General features: G+C 51.5%; 1 protein-coding gene across 1 annotated transcript; it reads left to right on the top strand.

Moving 5' to 3' along the window:
* The first annotated feature begins 5,180 nt into the window (after positions 1 to 5,180).
* Positions 5,181 to 19,623, top strand: LOC311248847 (uncharacterized protein). Its single transcript, XM_084338077.1, has 3 exons — positions 5,181 to 5,827; positions 6,026 to 7,002; positions 15,809 to 19,623. Exons 1-3 carry the CDS (start codon positions 5,341 to 5,343, stop codon positions 16,688 to 16,690), a joined length of 2,346 nt encoding a protein of 781 aa, XP_084194203.1. The 5' UTR covers positions 5,181 to 5,340; the 3' UTR covers positions 16,691 to 19,623.
* The last annotated feature ends 427 nt before the right edge of the window (positions 19,624 to 20,050 follow it).

Here is a 20,050-nt window from a genome sequence, read left to right as displayed (position 1 = left end):
AAGTACATGTAGATTACAGTGAAATGCTTGGTTATAATAATTAATAAAATGTATATAGCGCTTCTCAATAACCCGAAGTCGCTGACAATAGTCAGGAGCAAAAGTAAAAACAAAGGAACATGAGACCATGGGGGGAACAGGGAAGACAGCATGATAGCACAAAAAGACTGGAGACAGACATCAATCAGGGGGGGGGGGGGGGTTGAAGGCAAGGGAGAACAGGTGGGTTTTGAGGCGAGCTTTGAAGGTGGAGAGTGTAGGGGAGTCTCTGATGGACTGGGGGAGGGAGTTCCAGAGTCGGGGTGCAGTACGAGAGAAGGCCCGATCTCCAAAGTTTTTAAGCTTGGATGTTGGGACAGTGAGGGAGGCAGTGGAGGAGGACCGGAGGGAACGGGTGGGGCAGTAGGGAAGAAGGAGATCAGTCAGGTAGGGGGGGGCCAGGCTGTGGAGGGCTTTGAAGGTGAGGAACTGTGTTTTAAAGTTTATGCAGTGTTTGATCGGGAGCCAGTGGAGAGAGTGGAGGACAGGAGTGATGTGTTCGCGGGACCGGGTGTTAGTGAGGAGGCGGGCGGCTGAATTTTGGACCATTTGCAGTTTATGGAGGGAGCGGGAGGTGATACCAGTGAGGAGGGAGTTGCAATAGTCCAGGCGGGAGGAGATGAAGGCGTGAATGAGGGATTCAGCAGCAGGGGGGGAGAGGCAGTGACGGATTTTTGCAATGTTGCGGAGGTGAAAGTAAGATATTTTTTACAATGGAGCGGACGTGGGGGTCAAATGAGAGGGTGGGGTCAAGGAGGACACCAAGGTTTCGGACTAGGGGGGAGGGGGTGATGGTGGAATCGTTGATGGTGAGTGTGATGGGTCCGGATCTGGTGAGGGTGGTTTTGGTGCCAATAATGAGAAGTTCAGTCTTGTCACTTGAGGAAGTTGTGAGTCATCCAAGTTTGGAGTTCGGTAATGCAGGATTCGATGTGACTGAGGGGTGGGCTGTGGAGGGATTGTGTACTGATGTAGATTTGGGTGTCATCAGCGTAGCAGTGGAAGTTGAGGTGGTATTTACGGATGATGTGACCAAGGGGGAGAATGTAGCAGATGAAGAGCAGGGGGCCTCCTGAGATTGTGCTTTATACAGTAAAAAGAATAAAGACCAAAAAATATACAAAACTGAGGAGATGTAGTCCAAATCTTTGAGTAATAAATAGATAAAATATGATGTAGTAAAAAGTGAAAATTTTAAATCTTTAAATACACTGACATTTTGGATTGTGTTTTTATATTGAAAAGAAACCCTTTCACTCAACTAGTTGCAGACAGGTTTTTAGCATAGGCTAATAAGTCATTCATTATTAAACACGTAAATGGTGCATTTATATAGCAGCTTTTATCCAAAGCGAGTTTACAATTTTGTTCCTCACATTCACTGTGACGTACGTGGGTTGGTCATTATCATTATTACTGTATTTGTGACACCATGTGAACATCAGGTTAATATACTGCAGGTAATATTATGTTATTTGTATGTGGTGTGTGTCTTCTTGGTATTAATTCCTTTTTCTTTCTTCCTTTGCCAGGTGCCGCCCGTCCCTCCTCTGGAGAGTGCTGATTGCCTGATGAGTGGCAGCTGACGGCAATCGCCTCAAGGGACGGGTGGATAAAGCCTGGCATGTGACACACATGGGCGCCTCATGGAGTCATTTGCCAGTGACCACCAGAGTGTTGGAGGTTGCCCTTGAATTGCCACTGTGTGGAATTATTACTATGCTGCCCTTTGTTTCCACTGTTGTGTGCACTGTAAGAAAAAAAGCTGCAAGAAAACGGTAAATGTCTGGCATCAATGGTTGCCAAATACTTACTATCAATGGTTGCCAAATACTTACTGTCAAATTACAGTAAAATCAAATACATTTACAGATTACAAACTTTATTTAATGGTTAATATTTTGATAAAAGGTAATTTACTGTTTTTATGGCATTTACACTTAAAGTAGAAAAACTAAATAATGGGGCGATCAGGTGGCGTAACGGAGATTGTGTTCGTCACCAACCCCGGAGACGCTGGATTCGTCTGTTCGAATCCAGCTCACAGCTCCGGGGTTGTCACCAGCTTGGCTGGCCGTTCACACTAATACAATTGGCTGTATTAGAGGGTGGGAGAAGCTGGCGGGGTGGGTCCGGGTCGTTGTAAACAGCGACTCCTACAGTTCGGTCGGGGCGCCTGCTAAGCGCGGATAGGATCTAAGGGCGGTAGTGTGATCCTTCCACACGTTACACGCTCTCAGTGAGAGTCCGCGCTGCCAGGTAAAAGAAGCGGTTGATTGGCTAGACGTGTGTCGGAGGAAGCACGTGATAGCCTCCACTCTCCCAGACCGACTGTGGGGGGTAAGTGCGCAGCGACCAGGAAGGGGATTGGGAATTGGCATGACGACTAACATTGGGATGGGAGAAAATCGGAGGAAAAAGGGAGGGGGAAAAAGATAAAAAAAAAAAAAAAAAAAAATATATAATAGTGAATTTCCTGTGAAAAAACATTAATTTTTTACAGTGTGGGATTGATTGATTAAATTGTTCATTCTGTTCACACTACTTACCTGGTAGGCTATTGTGTATGTGCTGGTGTTGCTACCAGGTGAGTATATATATATATATATATATATATATATATATATATATATATATATATACTCACCTGGTATATATATATATATATATATATATATATATAGTGGCCTCTGTGCCACTTGCCACTGTGTGTGGAATTAGTTAATATATATATGTATTGGGCCTTCTGCTTTTTGCCACCCGTGTGGAACCATATTGTATTGTGTACGATTGCTGGGTGGTTCCCAGACTGCCAACCACGTGGCTTGTGGTTGTGTCCTGTGACACTAGGTCACTAGGTTTTGTGTTGGTATTATTATTATTGCCTTGTTTGTTCTCCCCTACCTTTTCCCCTGATTAAATAGTGTTGTTACAATAAATATCATTTACTTTGGAAAACGCCTTGTCTATTTCCTGCCGGGACCTGTGCTTAAAGCACACGCTGGACGCCGACGCGCACTGGACGGGCTGGCTTCACAACAGCCCGCTCCAGGTATAATTTGTTTGGTCATCAGACCTTTGAATGTGACATTCACCCATTTACTCACACGGATGGCGGAGGCAACCATGGACATCGGGAGCAATTAGGGGTTAAGTGCTCAAGGACACAGCGACATGCTGTCTGTCTGGGAGGAGCAGGAATTGAACCGGGAACCTTCCGATCACCAGACAACCGCTCTACCTCCTGAGTCACTGTCGCCCCCAAAAAAATGTTTAGGCAGTGTAAACAATATAACAATATAATTAACTCTGGACATGTGCATAAGGTCAAGTAGGCTGTGTAAAAAGGTCAAGGTGCAGGATGAGGGTATGCATCCCCTCTCAGTTATATTTGCCCTACAATAAATATAGTTACAATATATGTATAATATAATATCTAATCTAATATATAAAAATGCTAAATATATGCTCTGATGAAGTATCCAGTATACACATATGGTGCAGTTACAATATGCATAAGGTATGTTTTATGCCGTGATATACTTCATACGTTATATATATTGTCCATTTAGGCGGGAGTCAGACACACTCGTGATGGAGGTTCCTAGTATTGGATGTCTGGCAGCGGTCCCTGCCCACTGTTGTGGAGCCTGATGCCCGCTGGTATTCTGCTGTCACAAGATGCTGCCAACGCTACCCCTCCTCCTCTACACGTTTGCAGACAGCAGCCTATATGTTACCGTGTCTTCAACTTAAATTGAATTTAATTAATGTACTGCTCATTATGCAGTGTCTCGTGGATTCAATTGATCAAATCAGGTTGCGGCTAAAGATAGTCCATTTGCCACCAAATCTATAGTTTAGATTAGATCTAATCACGTAGGTTTATCTGAAGTTTAGATTTAGATACCATTTTAAAACAAATAGGTGGCTTTTAAAACAAATAGGTGGTGACCGGCTATCTCTGACAGCTTCCCTCGACATTTTACATCCAGATACAAGCCTCACATGATGCCCTATGTGCTCTCTTGTTATGCACTCTCCATTAGCCAATCTCCTCCAGTAATTAAATAGATTTGATTGAGTATTGTGATTTGTGTGAATGAATGAATGAACGAATGAACGAATTAATTAATGAATGAGAACTTTATTTAACAGATTACAGAATGGGTACAATACAGTACGGCTCAATACACACAATTGTTAAGGGGATGCAGACCAGAGAAAGATGTTTGTCTTGTTTACATCAGGGTCCCCCATTTTCAATTATTTCATAGTGACATTTATGATTATGTGTTTTTGCCTATCTGACAGTATAACATGTATAACACACGTGGAAACGATGAAAGGAATAGGAATTCGGTTTTTACACTTTTTATATCCATAGTTTGGACGTTTTTCCAGTGGCAATGTTTAAAAAAATAATATATATATGAATTAAAAAAAAAAAAAAAAATTATCTAACCCTAACTAACCATACTGTCATGCACTTGTCCTAATAAACTAACCTACACTGTAGCACTCAACACTTTGACGAACATTGTTACTCAGCTGATAGAGTTGTGCCCTTCCTGATGGCTTGTCGTACAGAACTTGTAAGTCGCTTTGGATAAAAGCGTCAGCTAAATGACTAAATGTAAATGTAAATGATAATGTAATACCACTCCGAGACGCTACGTGTGCTCACTAGTCCGCGCCGTTGCTCTCTCTTTTGTTGACGTCACGGCCGGGGAGCAGAGCAGCCAAACAGATGAGAGAGAAGAGAGCCTCTTTAGGTGGAAGCATCACCTCACGTTAGTAGCCACACACAGGTTAGTAGTTGTATATAAACAACACGTCACGTCAGTAAACCTATCTTATCCCATGTCCTAAACACGGTGCAATTACTCTTAAAATATGTAGGGAACACAATGAATGCATTCATTTGGGCGTTCTTCAGAACAGTGACGAGCTCACAGTTAGCATCACCGGGCTAGCCAGCCAGCATCACCACCGCTTTGCCTCAGGACAAGGAGGTTCTGTTCAGTCCAAATATTTAATAACCTTACTGACCTTACTGGTTCGTTGTTTATGAAGTGTTTTCTTTGCATATTCCGTTAACCGTATGCATTTCCAACGTTTGCCCCCGTTATAGGAGGCACCTGACCTAAGACGGTTGACCATAAATATTCCATTCATAAGTTAGCTGACGGTATCATCATCATCACACTAGGCAGGCCCTTGCACGTTTTCTACTTTCTAATACACTTGTACCTCTTGTCTAAATACGAAACCTAAACACCCCCCAAGCACGCAGCTGCAATGTCCTCGGAATACACCATCGATATCCAGCTGACTGAGTTGGGGTTCCCTGAGATCCTGCAGTCTAAGGAGCCACCCGTGGAAGAGACGCCACGCCTGGTGGCATCGTCTTCCTTCCCCCTTCCGCTCAGCCCTCCTCCCCCCCTCCACTCAGTCACGTCTGGGGTGGTGAGACCACGGCCTGCCGTCGACAAGGACCGCTCTGGAGTTGGAGATCCACAGGCTACCGCTGCTGTGACACTAATATTTCATCAAACAACAACAGTGTCTGGTTTGGGAATCATCACTAACACTGAGGGGGGGAAGATAACGGGAGAATCTGAAACTGAAAACGGACGGGCAGATGTCAACGGGCAAAAAGCGAAGGGAAACTTAACGGGAGCGGAGAACGAGTCGGAGGACACGGATGACAGCGGGGTGGATTACGTGGAAGAGGAGGACGAGGATGACGAGGAGGACGACGAGGACCTGGAAGGGCTCGAAGAAGGTGTGTTTCTTTTGAGATATATTACAGATCTTTCTCATAATACACCTGTGTGACTGACACACGACGTGTTGTCATCAAACGCTCTCTCTGAAATATTACAACATTTAGGTTTAATATACTATTTCCTGCTCCTGGCTGGTTGCTAGCGTGTCTCTATGTACTGATAAACACGTCTGTCCCTCTCTCTCCTCTCCCCAGAGTCCGGCGGTACAGGCGACCACCACTGCAGCGTCTGTGACCTCCTCCTGCCGTCTTACTTCAAGCTCCAGGACCACATGAACCTGCACACGGGCGTGCGCCCGTACTGCTGCGCCGAGTGCGGCAAGCGCTTCTGCCAGATCCACAACTACCGCTCGCACCTGCGCACGCACGCCCAGAGCAGCTACGGCGGCGCCGGCCTGGACCCCCTCCGCTGCCGCGTCTGCCTGAAGGGCTTCCAGACGGACGCCGGCCTGGCGGAGCACCTGGCCACCTCCCACTTCGAGACGGAGTTCTACGAGTGCGACCTGTGCAAGCGCATCTTCACCGACCTCAAGGTGTGCGAGAAGCACATGGAGGGACACCGGCGCAGCTTCGGGGACCACGAGTGCGACGCGTGCGGCCGTTGCTTCACCAAGCAGAAGTTCCTCAACCAGCACCGGCAGCGGGTGTGCCAGCGCAGCTACAGCTGCACGGACTGCGCGCGGGTCTTCCGCAAGAAGAACGCCCTCCTGAGGCACAGCTTCACCCACCTGGGCCTGCTGCCGTACACCTGCGTGCGCTGCAGCCGCCACTTCCGCCTGGCCAAGTTCTACCGCAAGCACAAGTGCGAGCCGGAGCGCATCCACTGCGTGGCGTGCCTGGGCGTGTTCCTGAGCCAGGAGGACTTCCAGAAGCACAAGAAGGACACGGGCTGCTGGGGCCACCAGGGCTCCAGGGGCGGGGAGATCCGCTGCATGGAGTGCGGCCAGGGCTTCGCCTCGGCGGAGGAGCTGAAGAACCACGGCGGGGCCCACCAGCGGGTGCTGAGCTGCTCCGAGTGCGGCAAGGGCTTCCGCTCGGCACTGCTGCTCATGTCGCACATGGGCGGCCACGCGGGCCAGAGGCCCTGTCTGTGCCAGAGCTGCGGGCTGGGCTTCCCCCACCAGCAGGCCTACGACAGTCACCTGAAGGACTGCGGACGCAAGCCTGCCGCGGTGAGTTCTGTCATTGTTGTGTGTATTTATTTAATAATAATAATAATCCAATCCAATCCAACTTTATTTGTATAGCACATTTAAAAACAACATGGTTGACCAAAGTGCTTCACAGTAAAACCTTAATATAGTAAAAAGAAGGCGGTTACGTGGCGTAGTGGGCAAGGCGCTCGCCACGAATGCGGAGACGCCGGGCTCGCCTGTTCGAGCCCAGCGCTCCACATTGCTTTCAGTTTAGCTGGTCGTCCGTACTAATACACATTGGCCGTATTAGGGGGTGGGAAACTGATGGGTGGGGATCGGGCGTTGTGGACAGCGACTCCTACAGGTCGGTTGGTGCGCCTGCGCAGTGGAATCAGGAAGTGTCGGGGGCAGCGTGAGCCTCCCACGCGTTACTCCTCGCCACTGAGAGATCGAGCTGCGCAGGTGAAAGGATGCGACTGCTGTTACCTCAAGTACCGGAGGGGACTTGTGCTATGTATGACTTAGTCCACATTGCAGCCGGCTTGTGGGAGGCAAGAAACAGCGTCCGTGACAGGGGAGGGTTGAATTGGATGATACGAAATTGGGATGGGAGAAAATATAGAAAATGGGAGAACAAGTGGATCAAAAAAAATATATAGTAAAAAGAACACATAAACACAATACAAAGTACACAGAACTACAAACAAAATTACAGTAGCAGACTACATTTTTTTTTAAAGCTAGGGAGAACAAATGTGTTTTAAGAGGGGACACTGGGAGCGTTGGGGCCAGCCTAATGTGGGGGGGGGGGGGGGGGGGGGCAACTCGTTCCACAGTTTGGATGATTTGTTCCCACTGTTTTAATAATAATGCATCAGATTTATATAGCGCTTTTCCGAATATGCTCAAAGACACTTTACAAAACAAACAATACAATACAATTTTAGTAGAGAGAAAATAAAACGCATAAAAAGGTGAGAGAGGAAGGAGTTCATGGGTTGAAAGCAAGGGTGAAAAGGTGGGTTTTGAGGGCTTTTTTTTTTAAATGATGAGAGTGTCTGCATGACGGATATGGTTGGGAAGCGTGTTGCTTTTTAACAGCGTAGGAGTGCAAGAATGTGACAATTTGACCATGTGACCGCGGCAGCGCGAGAGAGCGGCAGTGCGGAAATAGGCTGTCTATTGCCATTCTCTAAGACAAACGCTAACCTTAACCAGCTCCTTAACAGCGCCTAAACTTAACCTTTCTAACCTTAACCAACTCCGAAACAATGCCTAACCTTAACCTTAACCATGCCTAACCTTAACCGGCGAAAGAATACACGTTAAAAAAAATAAAATAAAGAAAATTGATGGGATTCGAACTTGAAACCAACGGACAGCAGGACCGCAGGACCGCCGCGCTGCCAGGTGAGCTAAGCTTCGAATGAGAATCATGGCGGTTTACGGCTAAATAATGCCGCAAGCTCTGCCGCTCCGCTCTGCGGTTGCCGCGCCTGCCGCGGGGCGTGTCGCAGCCAATCAGGGAAAATGCGGAAGCATTCGGCGCACTCCTTCGCTGTTAATAAGCAATAGGCGGTTGGGAATGGCGTTCCAGAGGGGGGGGGGAGCTGCAACGAAGGCCCTGTCGCTCCAGGTCCAGAGCTTAGTTCTGATGGGTTGAAGGAGGTTGGCATCTGCGGACCTGAGGCGGTGGGTAGGCGTGTGGTGGAGGAGGAGGGTCAGAGAGGGGCCACAGTGGGTAGGTGTGTGGTGGAGGAGGAGGAGGTCAGAGAGGGGCCACAGTGGGTAGGTGTGTGGTGGAGGAGGAGGAGGTCAGAGAGGGGCCACAGTGGGTAGGCGTGTGGTGGAGGAGGAGGGTCAGAGAGGGGCCACAGTGGGTAGGTGTGGTGGTGGAGGAGGAGGAGGTCAGAGAGGGGCCACAGTGGGTAGGTGTGTGGAGGAGGTCAGAGAGGGGCCACAGTGGGTAGGTGTGTGGAGGAGGAGGAGGTCAGAGAGGGGCCACAGTGGGTAGGTGTGGTGGTGGAGGAGGAGGTCAGAGAGGGGCCACAGTGGGTAGGTGTGGTGGTGGAGGAGGAGGTCAGAGAGGGGCCACAGTGGGTAGGTGTGTGGAGGAGGAGGAGGTCAGAGAGGGGCCACAGTGGGTAGGTGTGGTGGTGGAGGAGGAGGTCAGAGAGGGGCCACAGTGGGTAGGTGTGTGGTGGAGGAGGAGGTCAGAGAGGGGCCACAGTGGGTAGGTGTGTGGTGGAGGAGGAGGAGGTCAGAGAGGGGCCACAGTGGGTAGGTGTGTGGTGGAGGAGGAGGTCAGAGAGGGGCCACAGTGGGTAGGTGTGTGGTGGAGGAGGAGGTCAGAGAGGGGCCACAGTGGGTAGGTGTGTGGTGGAGGAGGAGGAGGTCAGAGAGGGGCCACAGTGGGTAGGTGTGGTGGAGGAGGAGGAGGACAGAGAGGGGCCACAGTGGGTAGGTGTGTGGTGGAGGAGGAGGAGGTCAGAGAGGGGCCACAGTGGGTAGGTGTGGTGGAGGAGGAGGTCAGAGAGGGGCCACAGTGGGTAGGTGTGGTGGAGGAGGAGGAGGTCCGAGAGGGGCCACAGTGGGTAGGTGTGTGGTGGAGGTGGAGGAGGTCAGAGAGGGGCCACAGTGGGTAGGTGTGTGGTGGTGGAGGAGGAGGTCAGAGAGGGGCCACAGTGGGTAGGTGTGTGGTGGAGGAGGAGGAGGTCAGAGAGGGGCCACAGTGGGTAGGTGTGTGGTGGAGGAGGAGGAGGTCAGAGAGGGGCCACAGTGGGTAGGTGTGTGGTGGTGGAGGAGGTCAGAGAGGGGCCACAGTGGGTAGGTGTGTGGTGGAGGAGGAGGAGGACAGAGAGGGGCCACAGTGGGTAGGTGTGTGGAGGAGGAGGAGGAGGACAGAGAGGGGCCACAGTGGGTAGGTGTGTGGTGGTGGAGGAGGAGGTCAGAGAGGGGCCACAGTGGGTAGGTGTGTGGTGGAGGAGGAGGAGGACAGAGAGGGGCCACAGTGGGTAGGTGTGTGGTGGAGGAGGAGGAGGACAGAGAGGGGCCACAGTGGGTAGGTGTGTGGTGGAGGAGGAGGAGGACAGAGAGGGGCCACAGTGGGTAGGTGTGTGGTGGTGGAGGAGGAGGTCAGAGAGGGGCCACAGTGGGTAGGTGTGTGGTGGTGGAGGAGGAGGTCAGAGAGGGGCCACAGTGGGTAGGTGTGTGGTGGAGGAGGAGGAGGACAGAGAGGGGCCACAGTGGGTAGGTGTGTGGTGGTGGAGGAGGAGGTCAGAGAGGGGCCACAGTGGGTAGGTGTGTGGTGGTGGAGGAGGTCAGAGAGGGGCCACAGTGGGTAGGTGTGGTGGAGGAGGAGGACAGAGAGGGGCCACAGTGGGTAGGTGTGTGGTGGTGGAGGAGGTCAGAGAGGGGCCACAGTGGGTAGGTGTGTGGTGGAGGAGGAGGACAGAGAGGGGCCACAGTGGGTAGGTGTGTGGTGGTGGAGGAGGTCAGAGAGGGGCCACAGTGGGTAGGTGTGTGGAGGAGGAGGAGGACAGAGAGGGGCCACAGTGGGTAGGTGTGTGGTGGTGGAGGAGGAGGACAGAGAGGGGCCACAGTGGGTAGGTGTGTGGTGGAGGAGGAGGAGGACAGAGAGGGGCCACAGTGGGTAGGTGTGTGGTGGTGGAGGAGGTCAGAGAGGGGCCACAGTGGGTAGGTGTGTGGAGGAGGAGGAGGACAGAGAGGGGCCACAGTGGGTAGGTGTGTGGTGGAGGAGGAGGAGGACAGAGAGGGGCCACAGTGGGTAGGTGTGTGGAGGAGGAGGAGGTCAGAGAGGGGCCACAGTGGGTAGGTGTGTGGAGGAGGAGGAGGAGGACAGAGGGGCCACAGTGGGTAGGTGTGTGGTGGTGGAGTAGGAGGAGGACAGAGAGGGGCCACAGTGGGTAGGTGTGGTGGTGGAGGAGGAGGTCAGAGAGGGGCCACAGTGGGTAGGTGTGTGGTGGTGGTGGAGGAGGACAGAGAGGGGCCACAGTGGGTAGGTGTGTGGTGGTGGTGGAGGAGGACAGAGAGGGGCCACAGTGGGTAGGTGTGTGGTGGAGGAGGAGGTCAGAGAGGGGCCACAGTGGGTAGGTGTGTGGTGGTGGAGGAGGAGGTCAGAGAGGAGGGGCCACAGTGGGTAGGTGTGTGGTGGTGGTGGAGGAGGACAGAGAGGGGCCACAGTGGGTAGGTGTGTGGTGGTGGAGGAGGAGGTCAGAGAGGAGGGGCCACAGTGGGTAGGTGTGTGGTGGTGGTGGAGGAGGTCAGAGAGGGGCCACAGTGGGTAGGTGTGTGGTGTTGGTGGTGGAGGAGGACAGAGAGGGGCCACAGTGGGTAGGTGTGTGGTGGAGGAGGAGGAGGACAGAGAGGGGCCACAGTGGGTAGGTGTGTGGTGGAGGAGGAGGAGGACAGAGAGGGGCCACAGTGGGTAAGTGTGTGGTGGAGGAGGAGGAGGACAGAGAGGGGCCACAGTGGGTAGGTGTGTGGTGGTGGAGGAGGAGGTCAGAGAGGGGCCACAGTGGGTAGGTGTGTGGTGGAGGAGGAGGAGGACAGAGAGGGGCCACAGTGGGTAGGTGTGGTGGTGGAGGAGGAGGAGGTCAGAGAGGGGCCACAGTGGGTAGGTGTGTGGTGGAGGAGGAGGAGGTCAGAGAGGGGCCACAGTGGGTAGGTGTGTGGTGGTGGTGGAGGAGGAGGACAGAGAGGGGCCACAGTGGGTAGGTGTGTGGTGGTGGAGGAGGAGGACAGAGAGGGGCCACAGTGGGTAGGTGTGTGGTGGTGGAGGAGGAGGACAGAGAGGGGCCACAGTGGGTAGGTGTGTGGAGGAGGAGGAGGAGGTCAGAGAGGGGCCACAGTGGGTAGGTGTGTGGAGGAGGAGGTCAGAGAGGGGCCACAGTGGGTAGGTGTGTGGAGGAGGAGGAGGAGGTCAGAGAGGGGCCACAGTGGGTAGGTGTGTGGTGGAGGAGGAGGAGGACAGAGAGGGGCCACAGTGGGTAGGTGTGTGGAGGAGGAGGAGGACAGAGAGGGGCCACAGTGGGTAGGTGTGTGGAGGAGGAGGAGGAGGTCAGAGAGGGGCCACAGTGGGTAGGTGTGTGGTGGAGGAGGAGGAGGTCAGAGAGGGGCCACAGTGGGTAGGTGTGTGGAGGAGGAGGAGGTCAGAGAGGGGCCACAGTGGGTAGGTGTGGTGGTGGAGGAGGAGGTCAGAGAGGGGCCACAGTGGGTAGGTGTGTGGTGGAGGAGGAGGAGATCAGAGAGGGGCCACAGTGGGTAGGTGTGTGGAGGAGGAGGAGGTCAGAGAGGGGCCACAGTGGGTAGGTGTGTGGAGGAGGAGGAGGTCAGAGAGGGGCCACAGTGGGTAGGTGTGTGGTGGTGGAGGAGGTCAGAGAGGGGCCACAGTGGGTAGGTGTGTGGTGGTGGAGGAGGAGATCAGAGAGGGGCCACAGTGGGTAGGTGTGGTGGAGGTGGAGGAGGACAGAGAGGGGCCACAGTGGGTAGGTGTGTGGTGGAGGAGGAGGACAGAGAGGGGCCACAGTGGGTAGGTGTGTGGTGGAGGAGGAGGAGGAGGACAGAGAGGGGCCACAGTGGGTAGGTGTGTGGTGGTGGTGGAGGAGGTCAGAGAGGGGCCACAGTGGGTAGGTGTGAGGTGGTGGAGGAGGTCAGAGAGGGGCCACAGTGGGTAGGTGTGTGGTGGAGGAGGAGGAGGACAGAGAGGGGCCACAGTGGGTAGGTGTGTGGAGGAGGAGGAGGAGGAGGAGGACAGAGAGGGGCCACAGTGGGTAGGTGTGTGGAGGAGGAGGAGGAGGTCAGAGGGGCCACAGTGGGTAGGTGTGTGGTGGTGGAGGAGGTCAGAGAGGGGCCACAGTGGGTAGGTGTGTGGTGGAGGAGGAGGAGGACAGAGAGGGGCCACAGTGGGTAGGTGTGTGGTGGTGGAGGAGGTCAGAGAGGGGCCACAGTGGGTAGGTGTGTGGTGGAGGAGGAGGAGGACAGAGAGGGGCCACAGTGGGTAGGTGTGTGGTGGAGGAGGAGGAGGACAGAGAGGGGCCACAGTGGGTAGGTGTGTGGTGGAGGAGGAGGAGGACAGAGAGGGGCCACAGTGGGTAAGTGTGTGGTGGAGGAGGACAGAGAGGGGCCACAGTGGGTAGGTGTGTGGTGGTGGAGGAGGAGGTCAGAGAGGGGCCACAGTGGGTAGGTGTGTGGAGGTGGAGGAGGTCAGAGAGGGGCCACAGTGGGTAGGTGTGTGGTGGAGGAGGAGGAGGTCAGAGAGGGGCCACAGTGGGTAGGTGTGTGGTGGAGGAGGAGGTCAGAGAGGGGCCACAGTGGGTAGGTGTGTGGTGGTGGAGGAGGAGGTCAGAGAGGGGCCACAGTGGGTAGGTGTGTGGTGGTGGAGGAGGAGGTCAGAGAGGGGCCACAGTGGGTAGGTGTGTGGTGGAGGAGGAGGAGGTCAGAGAGGGGCCACAGTGGGTAGGTGTGTGGAGGAGGAGGAGGTCAGAGAGGGGCCACAGTGGGTAGGTGTGTGGTGGTGGAGGAGGAGGACAGAGAGGGGCCACAGTGGGTAGGTGTGTGGTGGAGGAGGAGGTCAGAGAGGGGCCACAGTGGGTAGGTGTGTGGTGGAGGAGGAGGAGGACAGAGAGGGGCCACAGTGGGTAGGTGTGTGGTGGAGGAGGAGGTCAGAGAGGGGCCACAGTGGGTAGGTGTGTGGTGGAGGAGGAGGTCAGGGAGGGGCCACAGTGGGTAGGTGTGGTGGTGGAGGAGGTCAGAGAGGGGCCACAGTGGGTAGGTGTGTGGAGGAGGAGGAGGAGGTCAGAGAGGGGCCACAGTGGGTAGGTGTGTGGTGGTGGAGGAGGAGGTCAGAGAGGGGCCACAGTGGGTAGGTGTGTGGAGGAGGAGGAGGAGGTCAGAGAGGGGCCACAGTGGGTAGGTGTGTGGTGGTGGAGGAGGTCAGAGAGGGGCCACAGTGGGTAGGTGTGTGGTGGTGGTGGAGGAGGTCAGAGAGGGGCCACAGTGGGTAGGTGTGTGGAGGTGGAGGAGGTCAGAGAGGGGCCACAGTGGGTAGGTGTGGTGGTGGAGGAGGAGGAGGTCAGAGAGGGGCCACAGTGGGTAGGTGTGTGGTGGAGGAGGACAGAGAGGGGCCACAGTGGGTAGGTGTGTGGTGGAGGAGGACAGAGAGGGGCCACAGTGGGTAGGTGTGTGGTGGAGGAGGAGGACAGAGAGGGGCCACAGTGGGTAGGTGTGTGGTGGTGGAGGAGGTCAGAGAGGGGCCACAGTGGGTAGGTGTGTGGTGGAGGAGGAGGAGGACAGAGAGGGGCCACAGTGGGTAGGTGTGTGGTGGTGGAGGAGGAGGTCAGAGAGGGGCCACAGTGGGTAGGTGTGTGGTGGAGGAGGAGGAGGTCAGGGAGGGGCCACAGTGGCTCGGGGGGTGGAGCGGTCGTCGGGTTCCTGGTTTCGATTCCCGCTCCTCCCGGGCAGCGTACTGTCGAAGTGTCCTTGAGCATGGTGGTCGCCCTCTGCCGTCGGTGTTTGAACCCGTGAGTGAATGGGGTGAATGTGAGGAATGTGAGGCAAGCACTTGCTCAACGTCTTCTGCACGTTATGTACAGTAAATGGTTGCGGGATTGAAATGAGGACATGGTATCTGCGGGGTATTAAAGTCTTGCATTTCATAATTCTCAACGGTCTCTCGACTCCCCGAGTCGGCGTTGCCTGCGGCTTAGGCCAGTCGTCATACTTCTCATTTGGCAGAGGTAGCGGGTGGAAAGTCGATGGGTGGGGATTGGACGTAGGGCTGGGCGATATGACCAAAAACGTTATCGCGATAAAATTATAAAATTATTTTCATATAATTCGATATCGATAATTATCGTCGATATAATGTCTGTCAAGTTTAATTAACTTCTAATATGCTGCTGCGAATGTCTCAAGTCGAGTTGATGTCGTCATCAGTCCTCGCACGTTAGCAGTTAGCCGACAAGCGGAGTATCTCATGACAATAAATTACACTAAAATACTCTCTTCCGCCACAATATATTGAAACGACGTCCACTCCCACACTATTATAAACGTGGCCTCAGAATTCAAAACACACACATACTCGGCACGTAAATATATAAAACAACGCCGTGCAAGCTAGTTAGCCTAGCAAGCCTTGTTGTTGAGTGAGTCCTACCGCTCTGGGTCTCCTTCCGGGTCTCCGTCGATCTCGGCCATCTCCTTCACTGATTGGTTGTTAGCTGTTGTGCATAGCACGTCATCACGTAAGGTTGGTTGTTGTTAGTGAGTGTGCTGAGCCGAGGCTGAACGGAGCCAAGCTTGGAAAATCGATATATCGAAACTTTGCGACCACGTTTCATGTTTATTTCGAGGAAATAATTTATCGCGATAGTTATCGTTATCGTTTTATCGCCCAGCACTACGTTGTGGACAGCGACTCCTACAGGTCGGTTGGGTGACGCCTGTACAGCAGAGACGGGAAGTATCGGGGGCAGCGTGAGCCCCCCACTCGTTACTCCTCGTCACATAGTCTGCGCTTTCTGGTGAAAAGATCCTCACTACAGCCGACCAGTGGGAGGCATAATCTAGCAACGTTCAAGACAGGGGAGGGCAGAATTGGTGATACGAAATTGGGATGGGAGAAAAATAGAAAACCAGGAGAAAAAGTGGATAAAAAAATTATATTTAGCTCTAAGTGGTATTAAAAAGCTCTTAGAAAGTCTTAAATGGAACTTGTTGGAACCAGCAGATATCCTGGAGGACTATATTTATTGTGTGGCGTGTTTGTTTATTAATTTATTAATTCATCTCTTTTCCCTTGATTCTTCACGCTCCTAAGAAACGGCAAGCCTCAAAGACCTCGCCTCACACGGCGCTGCCCAAGAAATCCAAAACCCAGCTTGTCCCCGGACCTCCAGCTCCCGGGAACGTGGCCTCGGCGATCGCCACCGCCGCCGTCCCAGCAGATGGCGTGTGGAAGCTGGCACTCGACAAACAGCCTCCCGCCGGGGTCAGCCTCGTCATCTTCGTTCCCGCCAACTTGCCGTCGACGACAAATGCCCTGTCCTTACCGCTTCCCGACGTCCAGTCCACGCCCGGCATGGCTCTCCCGCCTGCTCTCCCGCATGCTCTCGTGGTCGGACTGCACGAGGCCACTTCCTTCCCGAGTCCCGTTGCGGCAGCTACGCCAATTTCCGACGTGCCTCTGGATCTGGCCGTGGGCCACAAAGACAAGCGTGAGCCGGATAACGTATCGCCACTGGATTTGTCTAAGAAGCCTACCTCGCCCGAGTCCGCTCTGAGCCCCGACCCTCGCGAGCCGACGCGACCGGAATTCCCAATGGCAGCTAGCGGCGAGGGAGACGCCACAGAGAGGGAGAGGCAGCTGAATCCGGATCCCATGGATCTCTCGAGTCTTAAGTCTAGCGGCAGACCTCTCGGTCCGACGGCGGATATTAAGAAGGAGCCGCAGTCTCGCTACGGTTTGGACTCGTCGCAAACGGAGTCTCGCCTGCCGACTGCGCTGAAGATGAAGACGGAGGAGGGGGGCGTTGAAGGACACGAGGGCGGCGATGCGAGAAGCCCCCCCGCCGCCTGTTCCGATCCCGTGGGTGAATCGGTTAAGGAGGAGGCGGGCCTTAACTGTGGCGAGAGAAGGCTCGCTTGTGAGGGAACCTCAGGAGATGGAGAGCAAGGGCTTGGTCCAGTCTGGAGGCTGTAGCGGAGCACTGTGGTGGACATGCGGAGGGCTCGGACTCTGGAGCTGACCTCCCAGCGCAGAACATCACCTCTCCTACTCGTTTCTGCTCAACCACGAGGGTTTAAGGGGAATACAAGGTTGGAAAACCCCTGATAGTTTTCCTCCAGGTAAATTCTACTTAGTAAATCCCAGGGGAATATAATAGGCTGAGGAGCAGAGGGTAAAATATACATTCATACAACAAGACTTTTTAATGTTTTTTATGCATCCAACAAAATAATCTAACTACTACTAGCTGTTGGCGACATTTGGTAACGACAAAGGGATTAAATGAATTGCTCCCCTTATTTTCAAAATTTCTCTAATCATTTGGTGTCGTACCGAATTATTCTGACCAAGGATCTCATCGATTTGACCACGAAGGAGAGCGTTGAGCGTGAGAGAGGGTAACCAATTAACCACAATTATCCCTTTTTTTTTTTTTAACAAGCATGCGTTCGTAACGCTGTTAAGTTTGTGGTTTGAAAACCGTTAGTGTTACTGTAGCCGTCTACTGTACACACAGAATGATAATGTGAGGTAATGTACCATTAATATACTGTATCGTGTGTAATCAGTGTCATCACCACTGAGGGCCACTACACTGGTGAAAAGTGTGTCGTTTCACACGGTGAGTAGAAGAGCTCGAGCATCTAAGCCCAGGTGGATGTTTCTATGGTGGTAAAAATGGCAGAATACTGAATACCTTTTGGCCCCATTACCTCTGAAGGCTTGACTCTTTCCACAAGAGTCGATAGGGGCCTAAGCGCATAGAGCAAGCAGGCTTGCCGATGGCAGTTTATAGAAAGAGATTAGATTTGGAGTATACATTGGATTGTTGAACTTGTTTTCTTTGTTCCCGTAGTGTGTGTTCTGTGTACACTTGTACAAGTACACACAACATCCTTATTCCTGTAGAGTGTGTTCTATGTACACTTGTACAAGTACACACCACATCCTGTAGTGTGTTCCGTGTACAAGTACACACCACATCCTGTAGTGTGTACAAGTACACACCACATCCTGTAGTGTGTGTTGTGTACACGTGTACAAGTACACACCACATCCTGAGTCCATTCAGTTAAACCTTTTGCACAGCAGCCGCCATTGGTACGCAGAACTCAGAAAAGGGAAAGGTGATTCATCTGGTCCCACGTGAAGCCTAAATAAACCTTATAGACGGGCTCTTTTTATTTTATTTTATTTTTAAGCCTAGTCCGGCCGGCACACAGGCACAGTGGCTTAAGCTCTAGGGTTTGGGTATTGGAGAACCGAGAACACCGAGTGGCACCGGGTCCAAAATTGTCGATGCTGACCCAATTGAATCGTGACCGAGATGAGGCATCCAGTGACTGCTTTGGTTAAAGTCAAGTCAAGTGTTCCTTTATTAATCACCACGGGGGAAATTAACGTGTCATAGCAGCAGCACGGGGGAGGGGCGGGACAGGCAGGAAAAAGATAATAATAGAAATAATAAGGATAATGGTAGTAATAGTAGAACATAATAATAATAATAGCCTATGTTCTCTGTTCAGTTTGCTCATATACTTAGTTATATTGTTTACACTGCTTATTTTTTTATCTATAATTGTATTGCCTGAATTGATGTCTTCTACTATTACCCTGCCCATACCTGTACCTCCCCTCACAGGGACAGTTAACCTTCTGTAGTGTGGCAGTGAAAGGGTTAACCTTCTATCGTGTGGTCGTGAAAGGGTTTAAGAGTATATGCGTTTTGGCACCAGATGAAATGAGTTCAAACGATACCCAACCCTAGTTGACACCTGAGCTTGTTTCATTTACAGAACAGGATTCTTTTGATTGGGTTATATTGCTGCCATCTTAAAGGTACACACCAATATTATGGGAATCATATAATATTCGCTCCAGAGAGAGACGAGAAGATGGATACCAGTTTCCTCTCTGTGCATTCAGTAGAAAGCTAACTGGCTGCACGTTAGCCTAGCTTAGCACAATGAATGGAAGCGGACAGTACCGGTTAGCCTAGGCAACACCTTTCCTGAAGTTTAAGCTAGACTAACTGGTACTGTTTGCTTAAATCAAATCAAATGTATTTGTAAGGCCGGACACATCTTCTTTAAACAAGTCAAGAAGAAACATCACAATAAGTCAAGAAACAAAACAAGAACACCATAACGTCCAACAAATTTAGAATAAATGCAAAATAAATGAATGCAATGCTTCCATTCATTGTGCTAGGCTAGCTTGCAGCCAGATAGCTTTCTACTGAACACACAGAGAGGAAACTGGATCCATCTTCTTGTCTCTCTCTGGAGAAGACTATAAGCTAATTTCCCAAAATATTGGCGTGTTCCTTTAAGGTCTTGCTGGCAAATTTTTTTTCCTTGCATAAAAAGCCTACCCTGGTGGTCACCAGAATGAATCATGGGGAGAAAAGGACCTGGACTGATTCGAAAGCAATAGGCCTGTTCAACAGAACGTGATGATGGTGAACCTATGCACTATTACACACTAGTTGTGTCACAGCACAACATACTATTTTTGACCAATATCTGAAAGTGTTTTTCTTTCTTTCATTTTTTTGTACGGTAACTTATGTTGTTTTCTTAGCCGTTATGCTTCGTTAAACATCACCTGAATGTATCTCACTAGTGGTTTTCTATTCTATTCTGTACTTTATTCTGGGATGTTTGGTATCTCGGTAGAGGTAAATAAGTTATAAGCAATTTTGTAATAATGATCAGGGCTGTTATTTGTGTGTGAAAGAGTTTTCTGCTGTTGGTAATTTATAGGCACAAGTTAAAATTCCATTCAAATATGCCGTATCATCTTAATAATCTATTGCAACATGATGCTGTTTTGTAGAAGATCTTCAACTTACAGATATGTTTTGCCATTTTTCTAAAGGATGCAAATAAAGACCTTGTACCCCTGATGTTATCAATTTATTGCTTATTTTCTAATCAACACATTTATTTTGTGTGACCTGCAAAGATGGTTCATATAATTGCATGATATAAGGCACCACCACTAGCTGTAGTTATTACCAAATAAATGTAGCATCAGAATATTATGTGTTCAAAACAGGTTATTGACATTCCCGTTGGCCTCCTATCTGATGGAGCAGATTGTAATTGATCAAAATAATAATACTACAAATAAATGTTCTGCGCCAAAGAAATCCTCAGACATTCATCTGGCAGGTCAGTCAGCCTAAATAACTACTAAAAGTAATTTCAATATGAGTCAGAATAATTGTAATGGTACACATATTATCTCTCTCACTCTCACATTTGTATTAGATTAGAGAAAGGGAGCTAGCCGTAGCTACAACCACCACTTACGTCAAGGCTCAAATCA

Source organism: Notolepis coatsorum (assembly GCF_963971535.1).
Source record: "Notolepis coatsorum genome assembly, chromosome: 2".
Classification (NCBI taxonomy): domain Eukaryota; kingdom Metazoa; phylum Chordata; class Actinopteri; order Aulopiformes; family Paralepididae; genus Notolepis; species Notolepis coatsorum.
The sequence above is the reverse complement of the archived record's forward strand: the minus strand, read 5'-3'. Positions and strand labels throughout refer to the sequence as shown.